The sequence below is a fragment of the Barbus barbus genome (genome assembly GCF_936440315.1).
Source record: "Barbus barbus genome assembly, chromosome: 21".
NCBI classification, from domain to species: Eukaryota; Metazoa; Chordata; class Actinopteri; order Cypriniformes; family Cyprinidae; genus Barbus; species Barbus barbus.
In genome coordinates, this window is record NC_136749.1 from 5,867,501 (window position 1) to 5,894,128 (window position 26,628).

At 36.6% G+C, this 26,628-nt stretch overlaps 1 protein-coding gene across 1 annotated transcript in view; it reads right to left on the reverse strand.

The window, feature by feature from the left end:
- znf236 (zinc finger protein 236) overlaps nucleotides 1–26,628 on the reverse strand; it is a 68,935-nt gene that overhangs the window by 14,843 nt on the left and 27,464 nt on the right. Inside the window, exons 7-19 of the mRNA XM_079445912.1 lie at nucleotides 25,622–25,747; nucleotides 23,353–23,523; nucleotides 18,886–19,087; nucleotides 18,154–18,426; nucleotides 14,657–14,860; nucleotides 13,782–13,914; nucleotides 13,157–13,417; nucleotides 12,233–12,396; nucleotides 9,294–9,386; nucleotides 7,996–8,135; nucleotides 1,835–1,935; nucleotides 1,367–1,518; nucleotides 842–1,024 (exon numbers count right to left, since the gene is read on the reverse strand). Of these exons, the coding sequence (XP_079302038.1) occupies nucleotides 842–1,024; nucleotides 1,367–1,518; nucleotides 1,835–1,935; nucleotides 7,996–8,135; nucleotides 9,294–9,386; nucleotides 12,233–12,396; nucleotides 13,157–13,417; nucleotides 13,782–13,914; nucleotides 14,657–14,860; nucleotides 18,154–18,426; nucleotides 18,886–19,087; nucleotides 23,353–23,523; nucleotides 25,622–25,747 (2,203 nt within the window). The remainder of the gene's footprint in view (nucleotides 1–841; nucleotides 1,025–1,366; nucleotides 1,519–1,834; nucleotides 1,936–7,995; nucleotides 8,136–9,293; nucleotides 9,387–12,232; nucleotides 12,397–13,156; nucleotides 13,418–13,781; nucleotides 13,915–14,656; nucleotides 14,861–18,153; nucleotides 18,427–18,885; nucleotides 19,088–23,352; nucleotides 23,524–25,621; nucleotides 25,748–26,628) is intronic.

Consider the following 26,628-nt stretch of genomic DNA (forward strand, 5'->3'; position numbering starts at 1 on the left):
AGTTGGTGCCATTATTCGCAAATGGAAGAAACACAAAATAACAATTGGTAACACTACGCCGTGAAGGACTGAAATCCTGCAGCACCCGCAAGGTCCCCCTGGGGGACGAGGGGATTTGAAGGGATCATGAATTTAACTTTTTTGTTCATTTTTGTTTCCTGAGGTTCACTTACAAGTTTTTAGGTTTTTACAAAAACAAAAACTTCATATTTGAGAAATTTTCTACTTTAAATACTATGAGTTAAGTACTTAGTTTGAAGGGGGCATGTCTCTTTTAAGACTGTTGAGTGCACTAATTCATTACAATTCTAGATTTGCACTGTCACAAGTGCTTTCAGCATAACTAACACAATGCAATCACAATGTCAATAAGAGATTCATTGTGCATTGTAGACAGCATCATTGATTATAATGGGAGTTATATAAAAGTCATTCATTAAATTATTGTTTTGTTGTCATCAATATTATTAGACAAATCCTGTTGACTGGTCTAAACTTGTACTGAGTTGGGAATATTCTTTTTTTAAAGATATTTTTATGGGCTTTTTATGCATTTTTTTATAGATAGGACAGTAGAGAGAGACGACAGGACAGCACTGGGAGGAGAGAGGGGGTGGGATCGCCAAAGGACCTCGAGATGGAAATCGAACTCGGGTCACCGTGAGCGCAGTTGCGCTGTATGTCAATGCACTAACCACGAGGCTACTGGCACTGACAGGAATATTCTTCTAAATTTAAATTAGTTGACTACAAAGTGCAGACTGACTAATGATAGTGCCTTATTATATACTGAATGCTTTAGAAGGCTACAGCAGAAATCTCAGTCTCAGTTTGTCAGTACCTTTGGGACCTACAGCATGCAGGAGTTTCATGTGTTTCCTGCGCAGCATGACGGTGCGGAAGCTTTCCTCGCAGATTGTGCACTTGAAGGGCTTTGTGTTCAGATGGATGATCATGTGTCGGTTCAGACTACCGTTAGTGGTGAAGCAGGTGTCACAAATGTTACACTTATAAGCCTTCACTCCTGAGAAAGCAGAAGAACAGCCACAGATGAGAAATTTATATGACCAGGCCAGGGTTTCAGAATGTATGATAATATAATGTGTTTTTTGGTTATACTTTACAACAAGGTCCCATTGGTTAACATTAGTTAGTTGCATTAACTAACAATGACCAATACATTTGTTACAGTATTTATTCATGATTAAGTTAATAAAAATATAGCTATTCATTATTAGTTCATGTCCATTAATTAATATTAACAGATAAAACGTTTGATTTGAATAATGTATGCAATGTTAAAATTAACATTAACTAAGATTATTATAATTGCTTTAGAAGTATTTTTCATTGTTCGTCATGTTACCTGTGTGTGTGTTCAGGTGTGATTTGAGCACTCCAGCGGACACAAAGCTCCTCCCACAGAGGTTACAGCGATAAGGTTTCTCTCCAGTGTGAGAACGCACATGCTGCTTTAGGTGACTGGACTTTTTAAAGCTCTTATCACACATGCTGCACCTAAGAAACAAAACACATATTTGGCCCGATTGGGCCAGTGACAAATCCGTCAACTGTGCCGAACGTCTTTCACGCTGACCCCGGGCCATCGGGCAGTCCTTACTGTTGAGCCCAACATATTGCAATATAGCAAAATCTACTGACAGAAATTGCAAAAGAAAACTACTGTATGCTAGGAGTTTACAAAAACAAAAAGTTTTATTCCATTTTTTAAATAATTTTATTAACCATTTATTAATGGCAGGGCTTTATTTTGTCAAAAGACACATAGTCATTATATTCAAGACAAATTCATATTAAAGGTACGTGAACTTACTGATAGACTCTCTTGTTGATTTCATCCTCATCCTGAAAGTCTTGTGTCTGGATAGACAGCTGTAGCTCTCCTTGACTTGCCTCCTGCAGTAAACCACTTGTCTACACACACACACAGACACACACAGACACACACACACACACACACACACACACACACACACACACACACACACATAACATAATTTAATTTCACATGCATGATTTCTCTACACATGACTTACAAAAAAAAGTGCTGCGGTGGTACAAAGGTAGACATGTCAAGATGGTAATACATGATATACTGTATATATGGTGTACTAATACTATCAAACATGTACATTTATTTACATTTGCAGATCCAAAGCAGCTTAAAATAGTGGAGCAGTCATCACAGAGCCAGTAGTATTCACAGTGTACAATGACGTCTGTGTGTACTTACTTATTTTAGGGACAAATTCAAATCCATAAGTGAGTGAATCTGACAAAAACTCCTTCAGATGAGGTCCTCAACTGTAAAATTTATCTATTCCATTCTGCTAATATTATCTCGAAGGTTTCACCATGCCAAGGCAATAAATTTGTGGTTAAAAAAGGGAAAACAGGAAATGGCTCATATTTTAAGTGCATTGAGTGATTTCGATCAAACTTGAGCTGTATGTTCGGTCAAGGAGGCTGATCACACGGATGAAACTATTTTGAGTCATGGTCATAGCTCCGCCAACTGGCAGCAGAAAGTGCCTCACTCACAAAAGGCTTTTAAATAGTTATTTTATATTTCTAGTATTGTTAGTGTATATTTTCATTCTTGGTCAAAATAATATCAAGACCGCTGGTGCAAAATTTAAAATAAATAAATAAATAGTGCTACAACAAATATACAAATAGAATTTAAAATATTCATACAAAACACAAAATAATACCTTGTGCATAAAAAGAATCATGAAAGATGTTTTACATTGAGCTAAAGAGGTGGCAAAGAGGAAAAAGCTGAGGAATTATAAGTGGGTAAAATAAATAAATACACATCTACTGTTTCCATGTCTCCCTCATCCATATTTTTGTCTGTCTTCCTACTTTTTCCTGTTCTGTTTAAATCAGTGTAAAATGTCCACAACTTCCTCTATGTACATGAGTTTGTGTTAGAATGTTTTCTACGATCACAACTGTGTTTGAGGACGAGAATGATCTTGTAATTAACAGGGATGCACCGATCTGATACTCAGTATCGGTATCGGCTCCGATATGGTCATTTTCTGCCAAATCGGGTATCAGTCAGACGAGACCGATCCAAATCCGATATTGTGTGTATACTATTCTGTGTTATTGTTAAGCCCCACGAAAGGCACTAAAACATCATAAAGCACCATAAAGTTTTTGTGCACTATATACCAAGTGCTCTGAAGCCGTTACATATGGAAGCATATGTGTAGCTAAATTCAATTTGCATTGTAATATGCAAAATGGCAATGCAATATGTAAAAATGGCAATGTATTTCTGTATTTAAATTGACATTTTCCCATTCATATGTGCAACATTTAGTGCAAAATTAAAATTCAATTATATCATTTAAATTTGCCATTTTCTACACTAGTTTTAATATGCAAATTAAAAACATATTTTAAAGCTTTATAAGTTGCAAAATTAAAATGAAAATGTATTACCCAAATTGATTCGATATGTTTAACATGTTCAAGCAAAAACTGTAGCAAAATGATCATTTAAATGCTGTTTTTTCTAAATGCATTTAGACTTAGGGGTAGGACACTTGGGATTGCATTTTCACCGTGAGACCGCGGGATAATTGTAGCAAAATGCAATGAGAGTTTCAAAATGCATTCTGAGCAAAAGGGTAGCAAAAAAATTGACACTTATATGACGAAGTCATTGTGGATTTGAAAATGCAGTCCGAGCTCGGCAACATGACACACGATAGGTCAATATTCACAATTAACCAAACACTTTTCACCTGCCTGAACATCTCTCACCGTTTACACGCGGATTGCACATAAGCAAACAGACAATGCTATTCTACACTTATTTACTACCTTACCTTATATTTTATTACTCTTTTATTTTTAATCCGTAAAATAGCGCATGTTCCGTGGCACCTGAACAGGGACGTGCCGAGTTCCTCAGGGGCAGGGGCTCAAATGAAAAAAAAAAAAAAGGGGGCAATGTGAAAAAAACAAATAAACAAAAAAACAAAAAAACAAATTATAGATCAAAAGTTTGGATATATTACTATTTTATATTTTTGCAATAAGTCAATTTAAAACATAACTTTTGTAACAATATACACTACCATTCAAAAGCTTGCGGTCAGTATGTTTTTTTTTTTTTATTCAGCAAGGATTTGTTAAATTGATAGAAACAGTGATAATAAAGATCAATATTAGAAAACATCTCTATTTTGAATAAATGCTGTTCTTTTTAAATTTTATTTATCAATGAACCCCCAAAAGTATGACAGGTTCCAAAATAAATAAATAAAATAAAAATAAAAAGCCTAAAATTAAGCAGCACAACTGTTTCCAACACTGATAATAAATCAGCATATTAGAATGATTTCTGATGGACCAGTGAAGACTGGACAAATAGTAGAGCATGGCGCTAGCAACGCTAAGGTCATGGGTTCGATTCCCAGGGAAAGCAAGAGCTGATAAACTGTAAAAACTGTAACTTGAATGCAATGTAAGTCGCTTTGGATAAAAGCGTCTGCTAAATGCATAAATGCAAATGTGTAAATGTAAAGTATATTAAAATAGAAAAACATTATTTTAAATTGTAATATTTCACATTACAGTTTTTCTGTATTTTTTATCAAATAAATGCAGGCTTGATGAGCATAATGCTGCATAATTATCAAAAATGGTCATATAATAAAATCCTATCACGTCACCATTTTGCCAGCCTACACTTCACATAAGAGGCCTGTAGGTGGCACTTGGGCTTCTTTAACTAAGAGAGTTTCATCAAATAGTAAACGGTGTAGGATATCATACATAAATATGAGTGAATTGAATAGCCTACCGATTACCATTATTGCGACTTTTGTTTTGTGCAGTGTAGTCATTCAGCATCTATTTTCTCAGTGATGTAATTTCATTTATAAAATGAGACAAAGCGCAGATCCAGATTGCTCCACAAATAAGCTCGCCTGTCCCATGTCACTTTCTACCGATTTATGAATAAGAACAGAAAATAACCGCTCCACGTCACATTATTGTCCAATAAAATCTGAATTTGAGCCAGATCATGAGTGGTTGGTGTATTATAGGCTACATGACAAATGGGCATTGATGAATTATGTAGCCTAATATTCTAAAATATATAGGCTAATATGTGGATTTTTAATTAAATCGACTCACTAGCTTTGATTATTGATGGAAAAAAAGTAAAATATTGTTTGGTTTAATTTTTCCTTCCGTTGACCCACTCACTGAAAGAACCATATACGGCTCGAGAGCCTATGGTTTCTGAACAGACTGCAATATCAGTCAGCTGAGCAAAGCGCACGCAACCCATAGCAATGCCTCAGATTGACAGATATGTAAAAATAAACAGGAATTTCTGACTTTTGAGCGATTAGTTACCGTTTTGTACACATTGTCATGTTAATTAGAATTCAAATGCATTTAGTTTTATTGACCACAATATCACTGATATTTGTTTGAGAAGGGCCCTTTTGAATAATTTTGAAAAAAGGGCAGGGGCTCGACCCCCCAAAGCCCTTGCCCCTGAGGAACTCGGCACGTCCCTGTTCAGGTGCCACGGAACATGCGCTATTTTACGGTTTAAAAATAAAAGAGTAATAAAATATAAGGTAAGGTAGTAAGTAAGTGTAGAATAGCATTGTCTGTTTGCTTATGTGCATCAATCCGAGTGTAAACAGTGAGAGATGTTCAGGTAGGTGAAAAGCGTTTGGTTAATGGTGAATATTGACCTATCGTGTGTCATGTTGCCGAGCCCCGCCTTGATGTAATGATTGACAGCTAGGGGGCGTGCTCGGCTCGGAATGCATTTTCAAATCCACAATGACTTAAACTATATTCATCGTGGGGTATTTAATGAAAATGCAATTGAAACGTCATATATGTAAGCGTCAATGCATTTAAGAAAAATAAAAGACATTTAAATCACTGTTTTGCTACCCTTTTGCTCAGAATGCATTTTGAAATTATCAAATTATTAATCTTTTGCTACAATTATCCCGCGGTCTCACGGTGAAAATGCAATCCCAAGTGTCCTACCCCTAAGTCTAAATGCATTTAGGAAAAAAAATAATTTAAATGATAATTTTGCTACAGTTTTTGCTTGGACATGTTAAACATATCTAATCAATTTGGGTAATACATTTTCATTTTCATTTTGCAACTTATAAAGCTTTAAAATATGTTTTTAAATTGCATATTAAAACTAGTGTAGAAAATGGCAAATTTAAATGATATAATTGAATTTTCATTTTGCACTAAATGTTGCACATATGAATGGGAAAATGTCAATTTAAATGCAGAAATACATTGCATTACAATACATTTTTACATATTGCATTGCCATTTTGCATATTACAATGCAAATTAAATTTAGCAACACATGTGCTTCCATACTTCCATAGTTTAATCTGAGGTAGAGATTAAAATTTAAGTCAAGTTCACAAACTCTTCTCTCCGTTGCGGCTGTCTTTCATCCTCCATTCAGCATTCAAACTGCGTGCCGCGCTTGGTTATGACAGTCAAGACGATGAAACTCTCTCCAAGAGCACAGTAACTGAAATTTAAAACTTTTTAAAGACTCAAACTATTGCAAAGATTTAATACACTACGCATTAATATCGCTTCACTTTTCTATGCTGCGCGCTGTGACTCAGTGTTGCTTCAAGCGCATCATTCTTGATTCGCTTTTGGTATTATAATACTTTTGCGCAATGAAAGATTATTAATAGCCTTTCTTGTTATGTCCTATATATCATATGTTGCTGCCTCCATTTCTGTGCTATACATTTAAAAGAAATGTATTTTAGTTTTATAGTATATATTTATATAAAAATATATTTACTTGTTTTTCATGAATGTATTTTACAACAATACAAAGAGCAATGTGTAACATTTGACCAGATTCAGTCCTACACTTACTCACTTTTATTTGTTCCCCACCAAGTAATGTTATTTCACTAAATGTTTAGATTTTATAAAATTATTGTGCACTCGTGATTTTTCTGGAATAACGTTTGCTGCTGAATTACCCACTAACCTAGTTTATAATAGTATTTTTGTCATAGATTATGATTATATATTTTTTCATTTATTTTTCTTTACAATTAAGTTGTCTATATTTAGTAGATTGTGTTTCACACACAAAACAGTGTGTGGTCAGGTCAACACACTGAGGTATAGAAATTCTACATTGATTACAAAAAAACAAACAAACAGTGCCCTTTCTTTCAGAACATGCAACACAACTCCTTGTTCAAGCTCTTGTTCTGTCCAGACTGGACTATTGCAATGCTCTCTTGGCAGGTCTTCCAGCCAATTCCATCAAACCTCTACAATTACTCCAAAATGCCGCTGCAAGATTAATCTTTAATGAGCCGAAAAGAACGCACGTCACACCAGTATTCATCAATTTGCACTGGCTACCAATAGCTGCTCGCATAAAATTCAAGGCATTAATGTTTGCCTACAAAACCACCTCTGGCTCTGCGCCCCTTTACCTAAATTCAGTTCTTCAGACCTATGTGCCCTCTAGAAGCTGCAAGTGAACCACGCATTATTGCACCATCCCAAGAGGCACAAAATCACTTTCACAGACTTTTTCATTAACTGTTCCCACCTGGTGCAAGATGTTGCACACTAGCATGTTATTGCTCTTTTGTTGGTTTTGATTGCTTCTTGTCTTCATTTGTAAGTCGCTTTGGATAAAAGCGTCTGCTAAATGACTAAATGTAATGGTATCGGATCGGATCGGAAAAAAATGCATCCCTAGTAATTAATGCACATAGTCAGCAATCAGTTGTTTGGAATGCACAACAGAGGACCAGTGTGAAATTTTCTGCTTTCTAGTGCAGTGATTCCCAACCCTGGTCGCAGGGAACACCCAACACTGAAATGGGTGTGAAAATCACAGCTGTTATATATGTTTGGCTTTATGTGCAGCAGATCTGGGGGGTGATGTGTTTGTACCTCCGAGTGTGTTACATGCAGTAGGTTGGGAGGATGGTAGCTGGTGGTCAAGGCTTGTGACTCCAGTGTGCTTGAGTCCTGAAGCTGCTGTACAGTAGAGAAATGTGCATGCTGAGTAAATCCATCAGCTATAGTGAAACCTGCAACAGAGCACACATATTTTAAACCAGCGTTCCTCAAGAGTTTAGCTCAAAATCTGATCAAACTCACCTCACTGTAATTTTCTATTAACTGTTTTCCTACAAGACACCTCTCTTTCTAGGAACAACTATCTTAAATAAACCCTCTACAATGCGAGTAAATGGTTTGCATAAATTTAAAGAATAAGTTTAGCACAGATATATTTTCACTTGGCTACACTTGTCTTGAACACTTGATCTCTAAAGCACACTATTCCTATTGGTATCAATGGATGCACAATGTATTTGGTGCAGCATATTTGATGCACAATAATCTCTAGTGCGCAGTCAAAAAACTCCTCTTCACTTGATTTAGAGCTCTCTTTTTTCCCCCTCACATGCACACAACAAACTAATGATTGATTTGAGTGATGCATGCAGAGATGTGCCGTTTAGATCAGGTGTAAATGTTAACATCATATATGTCTAAACAATTGAAATCTGTCAAATAAAACATGAGGCTGTTTTAATCCAGCCATTACACCTGTTGCTGTTACATGAAGTTAGTTGAACAAGTTTATGATTAATCCTGGAGCGTGTGAACTGCCAATCACACAAAACATAAAGAGCATAATTTTGCTTAATTTCTCATAAGAGACTGCACAATTTCCACAAGTTAATGTTTTGTTAAGGCAAGAAGTAACACAGCTGATGGCATGAAAAAAATCTGATTAAATTAAATGTGAATCAACTGAATTTAATTAATAACAGTTTCACCGTAAGTGTATAATTATATACAATAAAATGTAAATATTTTTATACATTTGAAATAAACGTTTAATATTAATTGTCAATATATAATTGCCTATTTGTAACACATTAAGGATATATAATTACACTACACAGATAACCTGGGGAGCATGTTTAATTCTGGGTAATGGATCAGTCAGTGTGTATCAATGTGTATGCGTAAATATTTATATGTAGAGTTATGTTTCTGTCTTCATACATAAATGACTAAAACAAGAAGGTGGAGGCAGAAGCATCTTTGTCTCTCACTGAAGTTGAATGGACATTCTACAGCAAATTCACATGACACACATTCACAGTGTAAAGTTAACTGCATGCAAATTTTGTCCAAAACAAGTGTATTTACAGAAGGGTGTACATGTTTGTTACCTTGTGTCATAGCTGGCTGTTCAAATGTGGACTGAGGCAGTGCTGGTGCCTCAAACTGGCCCATGTGAGCATGCTGCGCACTCACAAATGATTCTATGGATAAATACAATTTTCATAGTTAATTTAATGCTTTTTTTTCTCATCAATATCATTTTTTCATTTAAATAAAATAATGACTCTGTAAACAATCCAGTGGCATGCTGTGTGTTGCTGTGAATTGAGGAGTCAACAGAACACAAGAGAAGCAAGTTCTCTCTATTTTTTTTAGCTGTAAAATAATAAAAAATATAACAGACATGATTTTTAACTAGTGCTGTCAAACGATTAATTGCATCCAAAATAAAAGTCTTTGTTTACATAATATATGTGTGTGTACTGTGTATATTATAAATACACACACATGCACGTGTATATTTAAGAAAAATTTTACGTTTATATTAAATATATTTATATATTATATAATTAATATGAATTATAAATATATACATGTAAATATTTTCAAAATATATGATGTATGTGTGTGTCTTTATATATAAATTATCTATAATAATTATCTATAATCTATATAATATATTATATTATTATCTATAACTTGGCAAATGACCATGGAATAAGTGGGATAATCAACGGCTAGCCGTGCATTAAAGGATTTTAATGCACCTCTGCTTCGCGTCGGGCGGTTCTTTACCTCCACGTCGTGCATTAATAATCCTTTAATGCACAGCTAGCCGTTGATTATCCCTTACATAATAAATTTACACAGTACAAATACATATATTATGTAAACAAACTTTTTTATTTTGGATGCGATTAATCGCGATTAATCATTTGACTGCACTATTTTTAACTAAAGTCATTTACTGTGATTTGAATGGTTAAACTTTGATATTAAGTTTGTAATATTAAATATAGTAATATTAAATCCATAATACATGCTTGCATTATTTTACGTAATTAACAGAGTTGCATACAATTAATTGTATTTCCTTGTCAGTTTTTATTCATTTATTCAATGAATTTATTCAATATTGAATCTATTTTTTTGCAAGGGAGATGTGTAACGACACTGTTGCAGAAATCAACATTTGTCTATATTTAAGCAGTACATCAACTTTTTTACAAATTGTTTCATAAACCCATACACTTCTTTTTTGTATCATTAATGTATTCACTACAAAAATGTATTTATTTATTTTAGGGCTGCCCCCTAATAGTCGACAGAAGAGGCTTGGTCGACCAAAATTTTATTAGTTGCAGAAGGAAAAAAATAATAATCCACAGGCGAAGTCAAGCAGTCCGTGACGGACAGATCGTTGGCAGCTGGTCTTTGTGGCAATAATACAGTACATTGGGCAGGACATCCAAACGCTCACCTATCATTCATCGACCTCAAATATGGCTTATTATCTGAAATATGTAAGCATTAGCAACTTCACATGGCCGCTCAATCTAATATTAACATAGAGAAATGTGCGCTATTCAAGTGTCTGTGCAGTGTGGAAGCTGAACAGTAGTGCTCACTGCAGGACAGATGGAGGCGCCGATGCGCACACTTAAAGTCACTGCATACTGAGTCCGAAGTTTTTGTCCGAATTTTTATAACGTTAAAAAATAAATACGACCTGACATTGTGTCAATCACGTTTACATACTGCCTCCGAAACTTTCGTCCGTCATAAAAAAATTTGGATCAGGTTCAATTTTCTGTATTTTCGCATCCTTAACAAGCATTTTGATATAAAAGGATGACGAATACGAAATAAATGAAAAACCGCATACGAAAATTTCGGACTCAGTGTGGAAAGACCTTTACTCCTAAAATACTCCGTCATTTTTGGTCATACAGATAAGAGTAATACATCTTTCAAATCTGTAAAGACTATACGTTTATTGGTGTGCACTCACAATAACCACAAAACGCGCTTTTGTAAAATAATGAAAGCAAACAGGATGCGCTTTCTGACGTCTAGGTCTCTGTGAACTTGAGCTCGAAACTCCATGTATATCTTTGCCTTACAGACATTAAAAATGTATCTATAGAGAGTGAAATGTCTACTTTCAAATGGAAAACAAATTCTCCGATTATGTAATCAATATACAATATACATGGCTCGCTGAGCTAGTCGCATCCAAAGCCGTATCTATAGCCCTCACATTCTATCTGACATGTCCCCAGTGAAGACTTCAACCTAAATACAATAAAAATTAAAATAAATAATTAATAAATAATTAATAATAATAACTAAAAAATAAAATAACAAAAAATATAATAAAATACCTAACTACATAATACTATTATTGTTAGAAATTGCAACAATATAAAATAGACATAAATACATTTATACAATTAAATTTTTAATTAAAACAATAAGTAAACAATAAAAAAACAATTATCTCCTGGCCAGAGGAGAACTGGCCCCCCGACTGAGCCTGGTTTCTCCCAAGGTTTTTTTTTTTCCATTCTGTCACAGATGGAGTTTTGGTTCCTTGCTGCTGTTGACTCTGGCTTGCTCAGTTGGGGACATTTAATTTCTAGCGATTATCGTCAATTTGATTTCGCAGATACTATTTAAACTAAACTGAGCTAGACAATGGCATCTCTGAATTCAATAATGAAATGCCTTTAACTGAAAATTGAGTGTTTAATCTAATTTTTATACATTACTGACACTCTATCCTCCAATCTGATATTGTTAAGTGCTTTGACACAATCTGTATTGTTAAAAGCGCTATATAAATAAAGGTGAAAAAATTCATTTTTGGAGGAGGCATTGCCTCCCTTGCCTACTCAGAGAAAGCACCCCTGAAACAAACATGACCTCCGGTCTCACATGGCTTCTCAGTGTCAGTGTCCTAGTTCATGTTTGTAAATGCAATGTGTACATTTCAGTTGTTTTGTCAGAAAAAAATAATTCTTGTTAGAGTTTGTGTCCCTCTCACCTGTTTCTTGCAGGGCATCTTCCCCCAGTGCAGTCGGCAGTGTCACCTGTTGGCCGTCTCCCACCACCTCAAGTATGCTCTGGGTCCCTGTGCCAACTACAGCTGTGGGCGACTGCATGTCATTTGAGCTCTGCTGCTGTTGCAGCTGTTGAGCCAGCTCATACCTGAGAACAAATACAACAAATACCACTTATGTTATGTGTTATTACTGAAAAAAATAACCTATGATTAACGCTAACATTAATATATATTTGCAAAAATGCTGTTGAAATATCGCAAGAATGAAAATAGTCTGAAATATTCTGATATTGTGCCCAGCCCTACCAATAATGGGCGACACTCCACTATGAAATTGACACAGAACATGAAAGGATCTCATAGAACAGTTAATAAAATATCATTAATAAAGCACACATCATATAAAAAGACAAAAATGATAAGGTAAGACTTTTAAAATTTGTAAAACATGACAAGTTTAAGTCAAATTGTACCACACAGTTCACACGTGTGTTTGTGTTGATGTGATTTGTGCTGTGCTGCAAACAGATATTTACAGCTAAAAACAGATAAACTAGTGGTCATATTTACACGCATATCTTCAGGCAAACCTACAATCCCATCCAATAAGAACAGCTTTCTATGATGGACACGTTTCAGGTGTTTGCTTGTTCATTAAAGGAATAGTTCACCCAAAAGCGAAAATCTCGCCATCATTTACTCAACCCATTGGAAGTCAATGGCTACCAGCAACTGCTTGGTTAATCACAGTATCCAAAGTATCTACTTTTGTGTTCAGCAGAAGAAAGAAATTCATAAATTCATACAGCTTTGGAACAACTTGATATTGTGTAAATGATGACAGAATGTTCGTTTTTTTGGGTGAACTATCCCCTTAATAAACATGAGATAGGTAGGACAACTCACCTGTGTGTTTTCATGTGCTTTCTGCAGTTGGGGGAGGATTTAAAGGTTTTCTGGCAGTAGGGACACATGTAGGGCCGTATGTCGCTGTGGGTAGTCATGTGGCGTCGCAGGCTCCCGCTGGTGGTGAAGGTGGTGTCACACAGCAGGCACTTGAAGGCTTTGAGACCAGAGTGTGTGCGGATATGAGCTTTCAGTACGCCGGATGAAGCAAAGCCCTTACTGCACTGCAGGCACTTATATGGGCGCTCCCCTGTATGTGACCTGCAAAATACATGAAAATACAGAGACTCCCTCATCAGCCTTCAAAACACTTTAACTGAACCACTTTATTTTATGTTTTCATTTTAAGTTCATCTTGTTGCCACCAACTACATTGAATTAATCTGTTTCTGGACCAGTACTTCTTGAGGTGCTACTGAATGTACAGTATCATGTTACGTTTTGGCAAGCCAGTGTGCAAACAGCATGCCATCAGTGGTTATTGAATTATTATTTTTTTTTTCAAGGTAAATAGGGTTTATATGACAAAAGTTCTGATAATTCACACTTGTTTGTCCTCCACACAATCCCACTTTCATTATTTTTAGACCAAATATGCATATTTCTAACAGTGCATAAGTTGAACCTGATGTGCTGCTTAAGGTGGCTTGACTTCTTGTACGCTTTGCTGCAGAATCCACACTTATATGGACGCTCATTCTCCACAATGTCCAGATACTGTTGCAGGGCGGCCCGTGAGTTCTGGTTCTGCAGGAGCCCTGCAGTGATAAGGTCAATGTGTAAAAAAAAGAAAAGTCACATTACATTAATAATACTTCAGTCACCAGTTAGCGTTTTGTGGTGCCCACATATGTGGCTATTTTAACAACCATAGTAACCACAGGACTGTTCAGATAGTTGAAAGTTTTTTAAGCTGTGTTACAGTTAAAGAAAATCTAAGATATTTCTGAGAATATCAGAATATTCTGAGAATATTAAGAATATTCAGTCTGCCAATGGATACCAGTGAATATTCAATCACTGTTTCAATCACAATCGGAATCTCTAAAACTTCCTTTTTTAATTAATGCATTTCACAGTTGTCAGTAGTTAATAAAAATGTAGAACAAATGTGTTTAATTCAGTCAAAAATGAACTGAAAGAGGCACAGCGTTGTTTATATCATGGTCAGAGAGGGAAAATGTTTACTTGGAATGGATTTTCAGGGGCTGAATGCCTTCTCTTAATAATAATTATTTCAAACAAACTACACTTGAAAGCTTAGAACAGAATAAAACTAAATACTGTATGCCAAAGGTTTGATAACACAGAGATTCCTCCCCTTCCTCTTCTTGCCTTTATGCATTTTTGTTACTTTCCATGGCATTTTTTCCCTGAGCTCGGTTCATTTCTGACCCTGATTTAGACCGAATATAATTACATAGTATGTGCGGAACTACAAGCTCAGGTACTGTTGTACTGTAAATGTGCATTGAAACACTTGTTGATGATCTTCCGTACCCATGTCTGTGATGAGTATTGGCTCTTGGAGAGGTATATCAGGCAAAGGCAGATTGCTCCTGGACACTCTGGTTTTGTGAGGTTTTCGAGGGTATTTGTGTTTTTTATGGTGTATACTCTTAAAGTGAGAGGTGACATGCGTTTTTCTGTGGCCTGATGTACGGAAGAACTTCTCGCAGTGAGGACAAGGAAATGGCCGTAAACCTAGGGAGAGGCAGATAAAGACATGTCAAGTCATTTTTGTTTTTTTGCAAATGAAAGACAGATTTACTCCTTTATTTGTTTTCATATTTTGATCTGGCATCTGTTGAGGAAGTGTTAGATATGATTGTTTCTTTTTCTCTTTATGAAGCCATTACACCCCATTAACCTTACTGTTGAATTCGGGCAATTTTGGAAATGTCACAACTATCAAAATACACATTTTATTTTCCATATTTATTATTTTTTATATTTTTATTTTCCATATAATGTTTTTTCACAAGTTAGATTTTTCATAAAATCTTTGAAATATCTTTATCTATATTTTAGTTTCCTTCCCAAATCTCTTAATTTTAGCACTGTATTTTACTGATCAACACATATGCACAAAGGCATTATAAACCGACTTTTTCTACGCTTCCATGTTTTGGATTCTGGTTTGCTTCCAGGGTAATCTTTTTTTGGTAACAACAATGGCAGAGTCGAACATGATCAAGAGACTTCTGTGTTTCAAGAATTCATTCTCTGTTTTTATCTTGTTTTTTAGTACAACTCTTCATTTCCAAACAGAACCTTTTCATTCTTTCTGAGAAAAACTGGATTTGTAAATTGGCACATTTCTGTTCCAATGATGTAACTGGCTACTGGGAACTTTAACATTTAAATAGTCAAAAGTTCACAGTCCTGGATCAGGCCGATGAGTGTGGTGTTGCCTGCAAACTTTAGGAGCTTGACAGAGGGGTCTTTAGAGATGCAGTCATTGGTGTACAGGGAGAAGTGTAGTGGGGAGAGAACACAGCCCTGAGGGGCACCAGTGCTGGATGAGAATTTTCCCAGCCTCACTAGCTGCTGCCTGTCTGTCAGGAAGCTGGTGATCCACTGACAGACGGAGGTGGGTACAGAGAGCTGATTTAATTTGGGCTGGAGGAGTGATGGGATGATGGTGTTAAAAGAACAGCTGAAGTCTACAAACAGGATCCTCACATAATTCCCTGGTCTGTCCAGATACTGCAGAACATAATGCAGTCCGATATTGACTGCATCATTCACAGACCTGTTTGCTCTGTAGGCAAACTGCAGGGGGTCCAATAAGGGTCCAGTGATGCCCTTCAGATAAGCCAAAACCAATCTTTCAAAATGATTTCACGGCCACAGGTCTGTAGTCATTAAGTCCAGTAATTTTGTTTTTTTTTTGGGACGGGGATAATGGTGGAGCGTTTGAAGCATGAGGGGACTTCGCACAGCTCCAGTGATCTGTTGAAGATCTGTGTGAAGATGGGGGCCAGCTGGTCAGCACAAGTTTTCAGACAGGCTGGTGTCACACACACACACACACACACACACAGGCCTGGTGCCTTTCTTCTCTTGTTCTACATTTACATTTATTCATTTAGCTGACGCTTTTATCCAAAGCGACTTACAATTGCTATATATGTCAGATATATGCACGCCTCTGGAGCAACTAGGGGTTAAGTGTCTTGCTCAGGGACACATTGGTGTCCCTGAACCAATGTCCCTGAACCAATTCGAACCCGGGTCTCTCACACCAAAGGCATGTGTCTTATCCACTGCACCATCACCATCCTTCTGTTCCCACCACTGTTCTTTCTGAAGACCTGATGTACGTCATCTTCACTGAACTGAATTGCAGGTGTGGGGGAGACGGGGGTTGCAGGAGGTGTGAATGGTGTTTTTTCAAACCTGCAATAAAACTTGTTCAGATCGTCTGCCAGTTATTATTTCTCCACAGTGCTGGGGGATGGTGTCTTGTAATTGGTGATGTCTTTCAGACCTTTCCACACTGAAGCTGTGTCACTAGAAGAGAACTGAATCCGTAGCTTTTCTGAATAATTCCTCTTTGCCACTCTGATCTCCTTTTCCAGTGTGTATTTGGCCTGTTTGACGGAGCTGGCTGAGTTAAATGAGTCCTGGCAGGAATGCACATATCCTCACAGAAACTGATATATGATGTTACAGTCTCTTGATGCAGCAGCTTCAAAAACAGTCCAATCAGTGAGATAAATAGGCTTGTAAATCCCACTCTACTTCATTAGTCCATCTTTTTACAGTCTTTAATACAGGTTTAACTGATTTCAGTTTCTGCCTGTAGGTCGGTATGAGACCTAAACAGTGATCAAAGATCCCCAAAGTTGCCCGTGGGACAGAGTGGTATGCATCCTTTATTGCTGTGTAACAGTGATCCAGTATATTACTCTGGTGTATGTCTCTGGTGGGACATGTATCAAATATTTCCAGATTAGGCTTTGTGATGAATGCATAAACATGATTCTGAAATGTCGACCTTTCACTCATACATTCATTTTAAGGTTGCATACATTATTGTGTATACAACAGCACTCATTAAGTATAAGTTATGTGAATGGATATGGACTGAATATGCTACATACACATTATTATTATTATTATTATTATATACTGTACTTATGATTATTTACTGTATTTCCTACATTTATCTGATCACATTAATAGTGCAAATGAGAACACTATTAATGTGATAGGATAAATGTATGTTCTATAATGTACCCTGGGAAATAAATTGATGCTTCAATTAGACTGATATAATTATTTAATTTATCACTGGAAAAATGTGCACCTGTACTGTAAATAAATGTTTTTAAAATAATCTCTTAAATAAATTTAATATTTCAGTAAATGACAAGTGACTGGTTAATAAAAAACACTCAACGCAACAGTTCTGAGTGGCTGCATAATTACATACATGTAAAATTTTATTTCCTTGAAATTTAGGAAGACAGAAAAGGTAAGAAGCATTTTTTGAGAAAAGTACATATAATAATATAATATAATATAATATATGCTGACCTGTACTGGCCTGCATATAATAAAGTATTAAAATATGTCTCATAAAAATTTAAAGAAAAAAAATCTTCATCACAACAGTTCCTGTAATTCATGGATAATTTGAAATAAAAAAAATATATATATTTCACATGCCCTTTTCTTTAATTAATGTAGTACTAACATGGTAATATAACAGTAACTGTAAAAACATTTTAATCTTTGCACATTCATGTGTTAAGAAGTTATCAATCACAATATGCATTTATTCCTTGAGGGCCATCTTTTAGCAGAGTTTAGCACCAGTCCTAATTAACCACACCAGAACATGTTAATCAGTGTCTTCAGGATAACTAGAAACTTCCAGGCAGGTATAGTGGAGGTAAACTCAGGAATACAGTGCAGGACTGGACACCCCTGATCTGGGAACTCTTGGACAAAGTATGTGTATGTAACAGAAAGAGTGTTGTTCTTACCAGTGTGGAGACGCTGATGGACCTTCATGCTCCCAGATGTGGAGAAACGTTTCATGCAGTACTGACACTCAAAAGCTTTAATGCCTGTGTGGATCTTCATGTGGGCTGTCAGGGTGCTCTTGACTGCGAAGGCACGGAAGCACTGCTTGCACTTGTAGGGTTTTTCATGAGTGTGAATACGGATATGACGGACTAGATCACTGGGCTTCTTGAACTCTTTGGAGCAGTATGGACAGCCATGCCACCTCACACCATTCTCCTGCCTGATGGTGCCTAACAACAAACAAAAATATAATATCTGCTATATAATTGTGAATACTGATGGAACTGGATCCTAAAGTCTGAGACCACATTATCAGTAAAACGTGCCTACAGTATGTGTCTATTCATCACATTGCTATCATATCACATCAAAGAGAATATAAATATAATTTAAAATAAGTTGTATGTAATAATTATTAGATATTTAAATGGTGCTTTTTTGGTAACTAATAAAAGTTACAGGTAACTGTTGCAGGTAACAATAATAAAAAAAACTGTCTGGGACTGATACCAGTTATCGATATGAGATACAAAGATATGAGAAATAAAACAAACAACTTTCTTTGACACATTTTGGATTAAATGGGAGCCATCCTTTTTTAACTTTTCTTATCAAGCTGCATTCTTATCTCATTTATCCATTTAGTAGAGGATAATTAAACAAAAGTGTCCCAGGCCTGTAAAGCATACCTGGCATTTGTGGAGGCTTTTTGATAATGCTTCTTTTCTCCTTTTTAACAACGGTGTCAGTCATAAGTATTTTTGAAGGAACTGATCCATCATTTGTTGAAGTTGCAGTCAGGGCAGCTGTATCTGGCTGAAGCTTTTCTGAACTGCTCTGAGTTTCAGGCTGAACTGGAATCTCAGTCAGTCCACTGTTCTCCAGAGCTTGCTGTGGAAACATCAAATTTCATTACAGCAAATGTCAAAAAAATGTCATTGCGACTGAACCGAATCATTTAACGGTTGATTCATTCAGTAACGAAGCACCGTCATGTTGCTCAGAGATGCAAAACAGTGCTGTAGCTGTTTGGAATAATTTTTTGTCAGCGAAATGGACCAAAAATAGGCACCATGGTGTCTAAAACGCAAGTCTCTTAACTGTCACCGTCCCGTAAACGGGACGCCTAGCTTTACTTCAATATATTTCATTTAAATCCTAATCTAATCATGACAAACTGTATATCGTTGGAAAGGTCCAAGACTCCTAAAAAGATATTTGACCACTGTTTGTTGTTAAAAATTATGTAGGAGCAGTAATAGATTAATTTGTGACAAGAGTGCACCTCAAAACATATACACCATAACAGGAGCTCTGCCCTCTGACACAAAAATTCTATTAGTTTCCTTTTTTTCACATGTTTTAGTAATCATCATATATTATATATCATCTGAAAGCTTAAAACATCAAAATTCATCCTGTGAAAACCGTTTTGAAATCGGACATTTCGTTACCATAGAAATCGTACTTTAAAATCTTTTAGTGGGCTCCTCCCCCTTAGTGGGAGGTGTCATATTCCAAATGTATTACGGTCTTATAGAATCAAAACTTTTTATAATCTTGACAAAATACATATCATCATATTTTGTGATAGGAGCAATACTGAGAGAGAAATTGATACATTTGTGACAGAAAACTGCATTCAATGGGGTTTGGATGGCACCCGCGGTGGCTGTTTGTGGTATAACACCTTATAAAAAAAATTGAGGTTACTATGCAATTTTATTATCAACTTCAAATTTGGAACACAACTTATTTAGACATATGGCTTTAATTTTATGCCAAATTTGGATTAAAAACTATTTTGTAAAATATTTATTTCATAAAATAAAAATAGTACAGTACATTTTCTTTACAGTAAATTTAAACTTTTATAACTTTTTTTACATTTATTTTTTTAAATGATTTCACTTCTGCAATAATCTGCTGATTGTCTTCTTTAAAAAGAGACCAACCTTAGGTCTGTATTCAAAAGCATTCATGAATTATAACAATTTAACTTTAAATAGTGCACTTTTAAGTCGATTTTCAAAAAGGGGGGTGACAGTTAAGGGGTTAATATTAACTTATTGTTTATTGAATTGTTGTATAAAATCAATATCACATTTGTAATCAAGCTTATTTTTGAAGAAAAAACAGCTCTCTTCGTGTGATTTTAATTATATGAAACGTAAATATATACATTTTCTGCCCCCATATCTTGAATTTTGCGATCATTCTTAATGCATTTTAATAGAATCATGCAGTGAAAGAACACTCTAAATGCGCACGTGCACTATTTAACCCGCTTCTTCACCACGTTGGCTAAGGTATGCATGCACTCCGTAGGTATTTTGTTTGGTCTTTGCAAAATACTCGATATTGTCAAATTGCACATTGTTAAAATTACAATATTAAATCGCAGACGATATATATCGCACACCCCTAGTTTGGCCTCAGCTTATATAGGCCAAACCCCACCCCTTTTTGGGCCATATCATTCCCAGGTAAGTATAACATTTAAGTACCTTGTATACTTGACATCCAGTATCATCATCAATTAATAATAATCCATTCCTCACTTAATAAACACATAACCCATTAACACATAACACATTTTCACACTTAAATACACAAAGGAAAACCTATTCATGCTAGACATTGGTTTCGCCAGCTTCCGGTTGTGCTGCGCTGGCGCTACCAAGCCCATGATGTCATAATCATGTGACTTTATTACATCACCTGGAACAGTACAGAGAATGAATGAGGTAAGTAGGCTTGTGACACAATCTGCACTGTATAAAGCACTATAGAAATAAAAGTGACTTGACTTTGGGGGTTTTAAAGGTAAAATAGAATGTGAGGTTGTTCACATTACTTTTTAAATAAAAATAATATCAGACTTTGATCTGAACAGATGACACTTCTAGCCTGCATGCATAAAACACCTTAGCAGTGAATGTTTAAGAATACCAAAAAGTAGGAAATGTTAGTGAAGGTGATGTACAGTGGAGGCATTGGTCAGATTATAATTTGATTAATTATGAGCAGAAGAATATGAAAATGGGAACACGTTTTTAATCAAATCAGTGATTTCAATAGTAGCCAATGAATTGTACAGGTGCATAATCTGAGCCAGAAATCAGAGAATAGATGAGTGAGATTTAAAGAGCAGGTCATATGGGTTTTTTAAAAATATCTCTTTTACAGCTTATAATGTAGCTATCCTTAAATGAAAACAGTCTGCAAAGTCGTTGATCAAGTTGATGAAGTCGTGGCCTAATGGTTAGAGAGTCGGACTCGTAATACAAAGGTTGCGGGTTCGAGTCTCGGGCCGGCAGGGATTGTAGGTGGGGGAGTGAATGTCCAGCGCTCTCTCCACCCTCAATACCACGACTGAGGTGCCCTTGAGCAAGGCACCGAACCCCCAACTGCTCCCCGGGCGCCGCAGCATACATGGCTGCCCACTGCTCCGGGTGTGTGTTCACGGTGTGTGTGTGTTCACTGCTGTGTGTGTGCACGTTGGATGGGTTAAATGCAGAGCACGAATTCCGAGTATGGGTCACCATACAGTATGGCAGTATGTCACTTCACTTCAAATGAGAGAGTCGATTCTGAATCGCTTTAACGATTCATTATATTTTTCAAATTTTTACCTGTTACTGGAATACGTCACTGGGAACTGGAATACGTTTACCTGTTACTGGAATACGTCATTTTTACCTGTTACTGGAATACGTCACATTTGCATAATCCCCGCCTGCCCGCGAAATACGAACAGAGTCTAACCTGCCCACAAACACTTCTGCTAGTTAGTGTGTTTACACCATGTCGAGAATACGCTGTGTTCAAGCCAAGGATACCACAGAAATACAATTTGAACTTTTTGTTGTGTGCTTGTCATTTTACAGAGGACTGCTTCTCTAATCTTGGCTTTTATCTTCGTTGGTTTCTAATCTTCTTTATTTGGACTAACAAGCATCTCCGAACCACAACATGTAAGTACGATTGATATGTTGTGTACATTTTCAATTTAGTGCTCAAAATATCAAGTTTTTGAACTAATATGTGATGTATACCTAATGCAGCTTTAGGTTTCCAGGTAAAGCACGATATTACTGTCTTACTGAAATAGTTCTGATAATTCGCTGTGAACCCACTATTTCCCAAGAATGTGTCGGTTAATGTAGACTGACGTTGTTCTAATTACTTCGTTTAATAATAAGAATGTAGTGTAGCGCACAGACTTTATAATCAGTGTGAAATTGCCGGCAGTTATAGGGTTAATGCAGGAGAGACGAGAGAGTTAGCTAGGCTGGTGCGCCTGTGATACAGCTGTTCTGCGTTCTGATTAAAAGTTAAGACACAGAGCGTCTTTTGACTGTCGTTCTTCAAACATTACAGTAGACATATTTTGGTTTACAAACTATATATTGTTTCATCAGTTAGTCACGCAAGCACTTGGCTAACATATCCACCTTTACCGTTTACAGTTTAGCAGCTAAACTTTAGCTGTGGGCACGATTCGCATGCATAAATGCTTTTGTATTTTGTCTCATTATTTTCATTATTTGATTCTATATTATTGTTTTATGTAAAGGTGCTTTATCAATGGTAGCGCTCGTTAACTTGTTCAAGGACTCTTCCCTGTGCCAATCACAACAGGCTTGGCCAGCTGACCAATCAGAGCAGAGTAGGCTTATTGGAAGGGAGGGGTTTGCTCCGAGCTTGCTTGGAATGAATCGTTTTGAAATCATTGGCAAATGACTCTAATATTAAATGTATATTGTGAGAAAATCACAATGTTTTCTGACCTTAGAATAATTTAAACCTGTTGTAGGGGACTCCAACACAATATTAGAACACTTTAAAATACCATATGTCCTGCTCCCTAATATGTTCATACTGTCATCCAAAACAAGGTCTGTCACATAAAGTAAGGGTAAAAATTAACCGTGATGTTAATGTCTGACATGTATTGTGCAGAGTACAGGAACACATGGATCTGTTGTCACCATGGAATCAGGCCGGAGTCTTTTATGCTATTAAATGAGATCAACTTTCATCTTGCATCTGCTTCAACCAGGTGATGACTTTATCTACAGACATTTAAAACGCCCTCTTGAGTAGGTTTCACGTTACTTTTGCTCTCTTTCACGGAAATAAATCTTGCTTACCTGTAGGATGTCCTGGTTGATGGCTGTGCCTATGGTCTGCCCAGGGGGAGGTGCTTGTGCACTGTCTGCTGTCACATGGTCAGACAGTTCCAGCAGCTGTTGGATCACATCTGTCACACCCTCTGCCCCTTCTGACCCCACTGCACCCTGATCAACCCTTGCATTTCCTTTCTGAAAACAAACAAACAAACAGAAGAATCATACTTTACAGGTAAGCTTATGCAAGGATGACTGTGAACAAAAGGTTTCTCACACTACGATTAACCCTGGGTTAACATCTTTGTATTCCTCTGGTTTAAGGTCAAGCACAATTAAGCAAAGCTTCACACATATAATTTCTAAGGGGATAATAATAATATTCCACCCCAAAAATAAACATTCTCTCATTGTTTACTCACCTTCCACAGAAGAAAGTCAAATACAGGTGCATCTCAAAAAATTTGAATATCGCATTTTTTAAAAACTTATTTCAAAAAGTGAAACTTTCATATATTCTAGATTCAAGTTTTTTTGTTTTAATTTTGATGATTAGAGCTTACAGCTCATGAAAGTCAAAAATCCAGTATCTCAAAATATTAGAATATTTCCTAAGACCAATCATAAAGGATTTGCAAAACAGCAAAGTTCAGGTTCTTTAAAGTATGTTCATTTATGCACTCAATACTTTGTCGGGGCTCCTTTAGCACAAATTGCAGCATCAGTGAGGTGTGGCATGGAAGCGATCAGCCTGTGGCTCTGCTGAGGCCCTATTAAGCCTTCAGCTCGTCTGGATTGTTGGATCGACTGTTTCTCATCTTTCTCTTGGTAATAGCAAGAGAAAGTCGTGGCCTAATGGTTAGAGAGTCGGACTCGTAATCCAAAGGTTGCGGGTTCGAGTCTCGGGCCGGCAAGGATTGTAGGTGGGGGGAGTGAATGTACAGCGCTCTCAATACCACGACTGAGGTGCCCTTGAGCAAGGCACCGAACCCCCAACTGCTCCCTGGGTGCCGCAGCATAAATGGCTGCCCACTGCTCCGGGTGTGTGTTCACGGTGTGTGTGTGTTCACTGCTGTGTGTGTGTGCACGTTGGATGGGTTAAATCCATCCACGAATTCCGAGTATGGGTCACCATACAGTATGGCAGTATGTCACTTCACTTCAATATCTCATAGATCCCATATGGGGTTCAGGTCAGGCATGTTGGCTGGCCAATAAAGCACAGTAATATCATGGTCAGCAAACCACTTGGAAGTGGTTTTGGCACTGTGGGCAGGTGCTAAAGTCCTGCTGGAAAAGGAAATCAGCATCTCCATAAAGTTTGTCAGCAGATGGAAGCATAAAGTGCTCCAAAATCTACTTGTAGACAGCTGCAATGACTTTGGACTTGATAAAACACAATGGACCGACACCAGCAGACGTCACAGCACTCCAAATCATCTCTGACTTCGGAAACTTCACACTGGATTTCAAGCAGCTTGGAGTCTGTGCCTCTCCAGTCTTCTTTCAGACTCCAGACCTTGATTTCCAAATTAAATGCAAAATTTACTTTTATCTGAAAAGAGGACTTTGGACCACTGAGCAACAGTCCAGTTCTTTTTCTCTTTAGCCCAGGTAAGATGCTTCTGACATTGTTTCTTTCAGAAGTGGCTTGGTATCCCTTTTCCTGAAGACGTCTGAGCATGGTGACTCTTGATGCACTGACTCCAGCTTCAATCCACTCCTTGTGATGCTCTCCCAAGTGTTTGAATCAGGTTTGCTTGACAGTATTCTCAAGCTTGCGGTCATCCCTGTTGCTTGTGCACCTTTTCCTACCAAACAGCCACCCCTTTCAGTAATGACCTTCTGTGAGTTACCCTCTTTGTGGAGGGTGTCAATGATTGTCTTCTGGACCATTGCAAAATTCAGCAGTCTTCTCCATTATTGTGGTTTCAAAGAACAAGAGATACCTGGAATTTATACTGTATGGATGGTCATTTAAAGAACCTCAAATGTAAAAATTCTAATAGTTTGAGATACTGAATTTTTGAATTTCATGAGCTGTAAGCTCTAATAATCAAAATTAAAACAAAAAAAAAACGTTTGAAATGTTTTAATCTAGAATATATGAAAGTTTCACTTTTTGAAATGTAAAAAAAAAAGATATTACAATTTTTTGACATGCACCTGTACATCTTGGGCGGCATGAGGGTGAGTAAATGATGAGAAATTTTCATTTTTGAGTGGAGTATCTCCTATCCTGCATGTGAGCTGTAAGATGAGTTTATCTCAGACAGGAACAGACTGAAATCACCTGTGTTGCTGGCTCCTCAACTTCCATTACTGAAATGTGCATTTTGCTGATATGAGCATTGAGGCTGCCAAGCTTTTTATAGACACAGCTACAGTCCATACATGGGTAGAGAGGAACACCAGCTGCCTAAAAACAGAGATTTTTCATTAACAAAAGCACCCGCTGCAAATTTGGAGGCATACTGAATATATTCAAGCTATTCAATATCTTTATCTTAACCAACACTGTAATTATTGCGACACTGTCTCCCATTTATTCCCTAGACTCCAGCAACCCAATTTTATCTTGTTCCATGTTGGGAACACAACAGGCACCAGTTATAGATTATTTTCACATTCTCATAACTTTGTGGACAGATGATTACAGCATTTAACTAGATTTATAATAAGTAGGATGAAACAGTTACTGGTTTGACAAATGTTCGATGGTTAGTGTAATATATTCCCTGTGTCTGTGTCTTGGACTTTTAGTTTAGTTCTGTGTGTTATTGTTGCATTGTTCCCCTGTTTGTTTCTATAGTTACTCTCATTAGTTGTTATGACTGCTCATTAACCACTGTTATCTTGTTAGGCTTATTCTCTTGTGTGTATATATAGTGCTTTTGTTTCACTCGTGGTTGGTTTTTGCGTAATTCCCAGTGTTTCCCTGCTTGTTCATTAAAGTTTTCCTGCACTTAGATCTACTCCTTGCCTGCTATTTTCACGATGTTGTTACAGTTAGTATCACATTTCTTATTTTAATTAAAACCATACTTTTAACTGAAAGTAAAGCAAAGCATTTTTTCTCTCTCTGAATTTCTCCAAAAAACTATCTCGCTCCAAATATTTTTCTTCGCTTCGAAAACTTTTTTTTTTCTCTCTTCAAAAAAGAACCCGGCGCCACTATCAGTAAGCGCGAAATCTAATACTCAAGGTTTCTCAGGCAATTTATCCTTAAATAATACTTTTACAATCAGGTTTTGCACATTGTAAGCAAGACAAAATTAGGTTAGATGTGTTTCATATTGT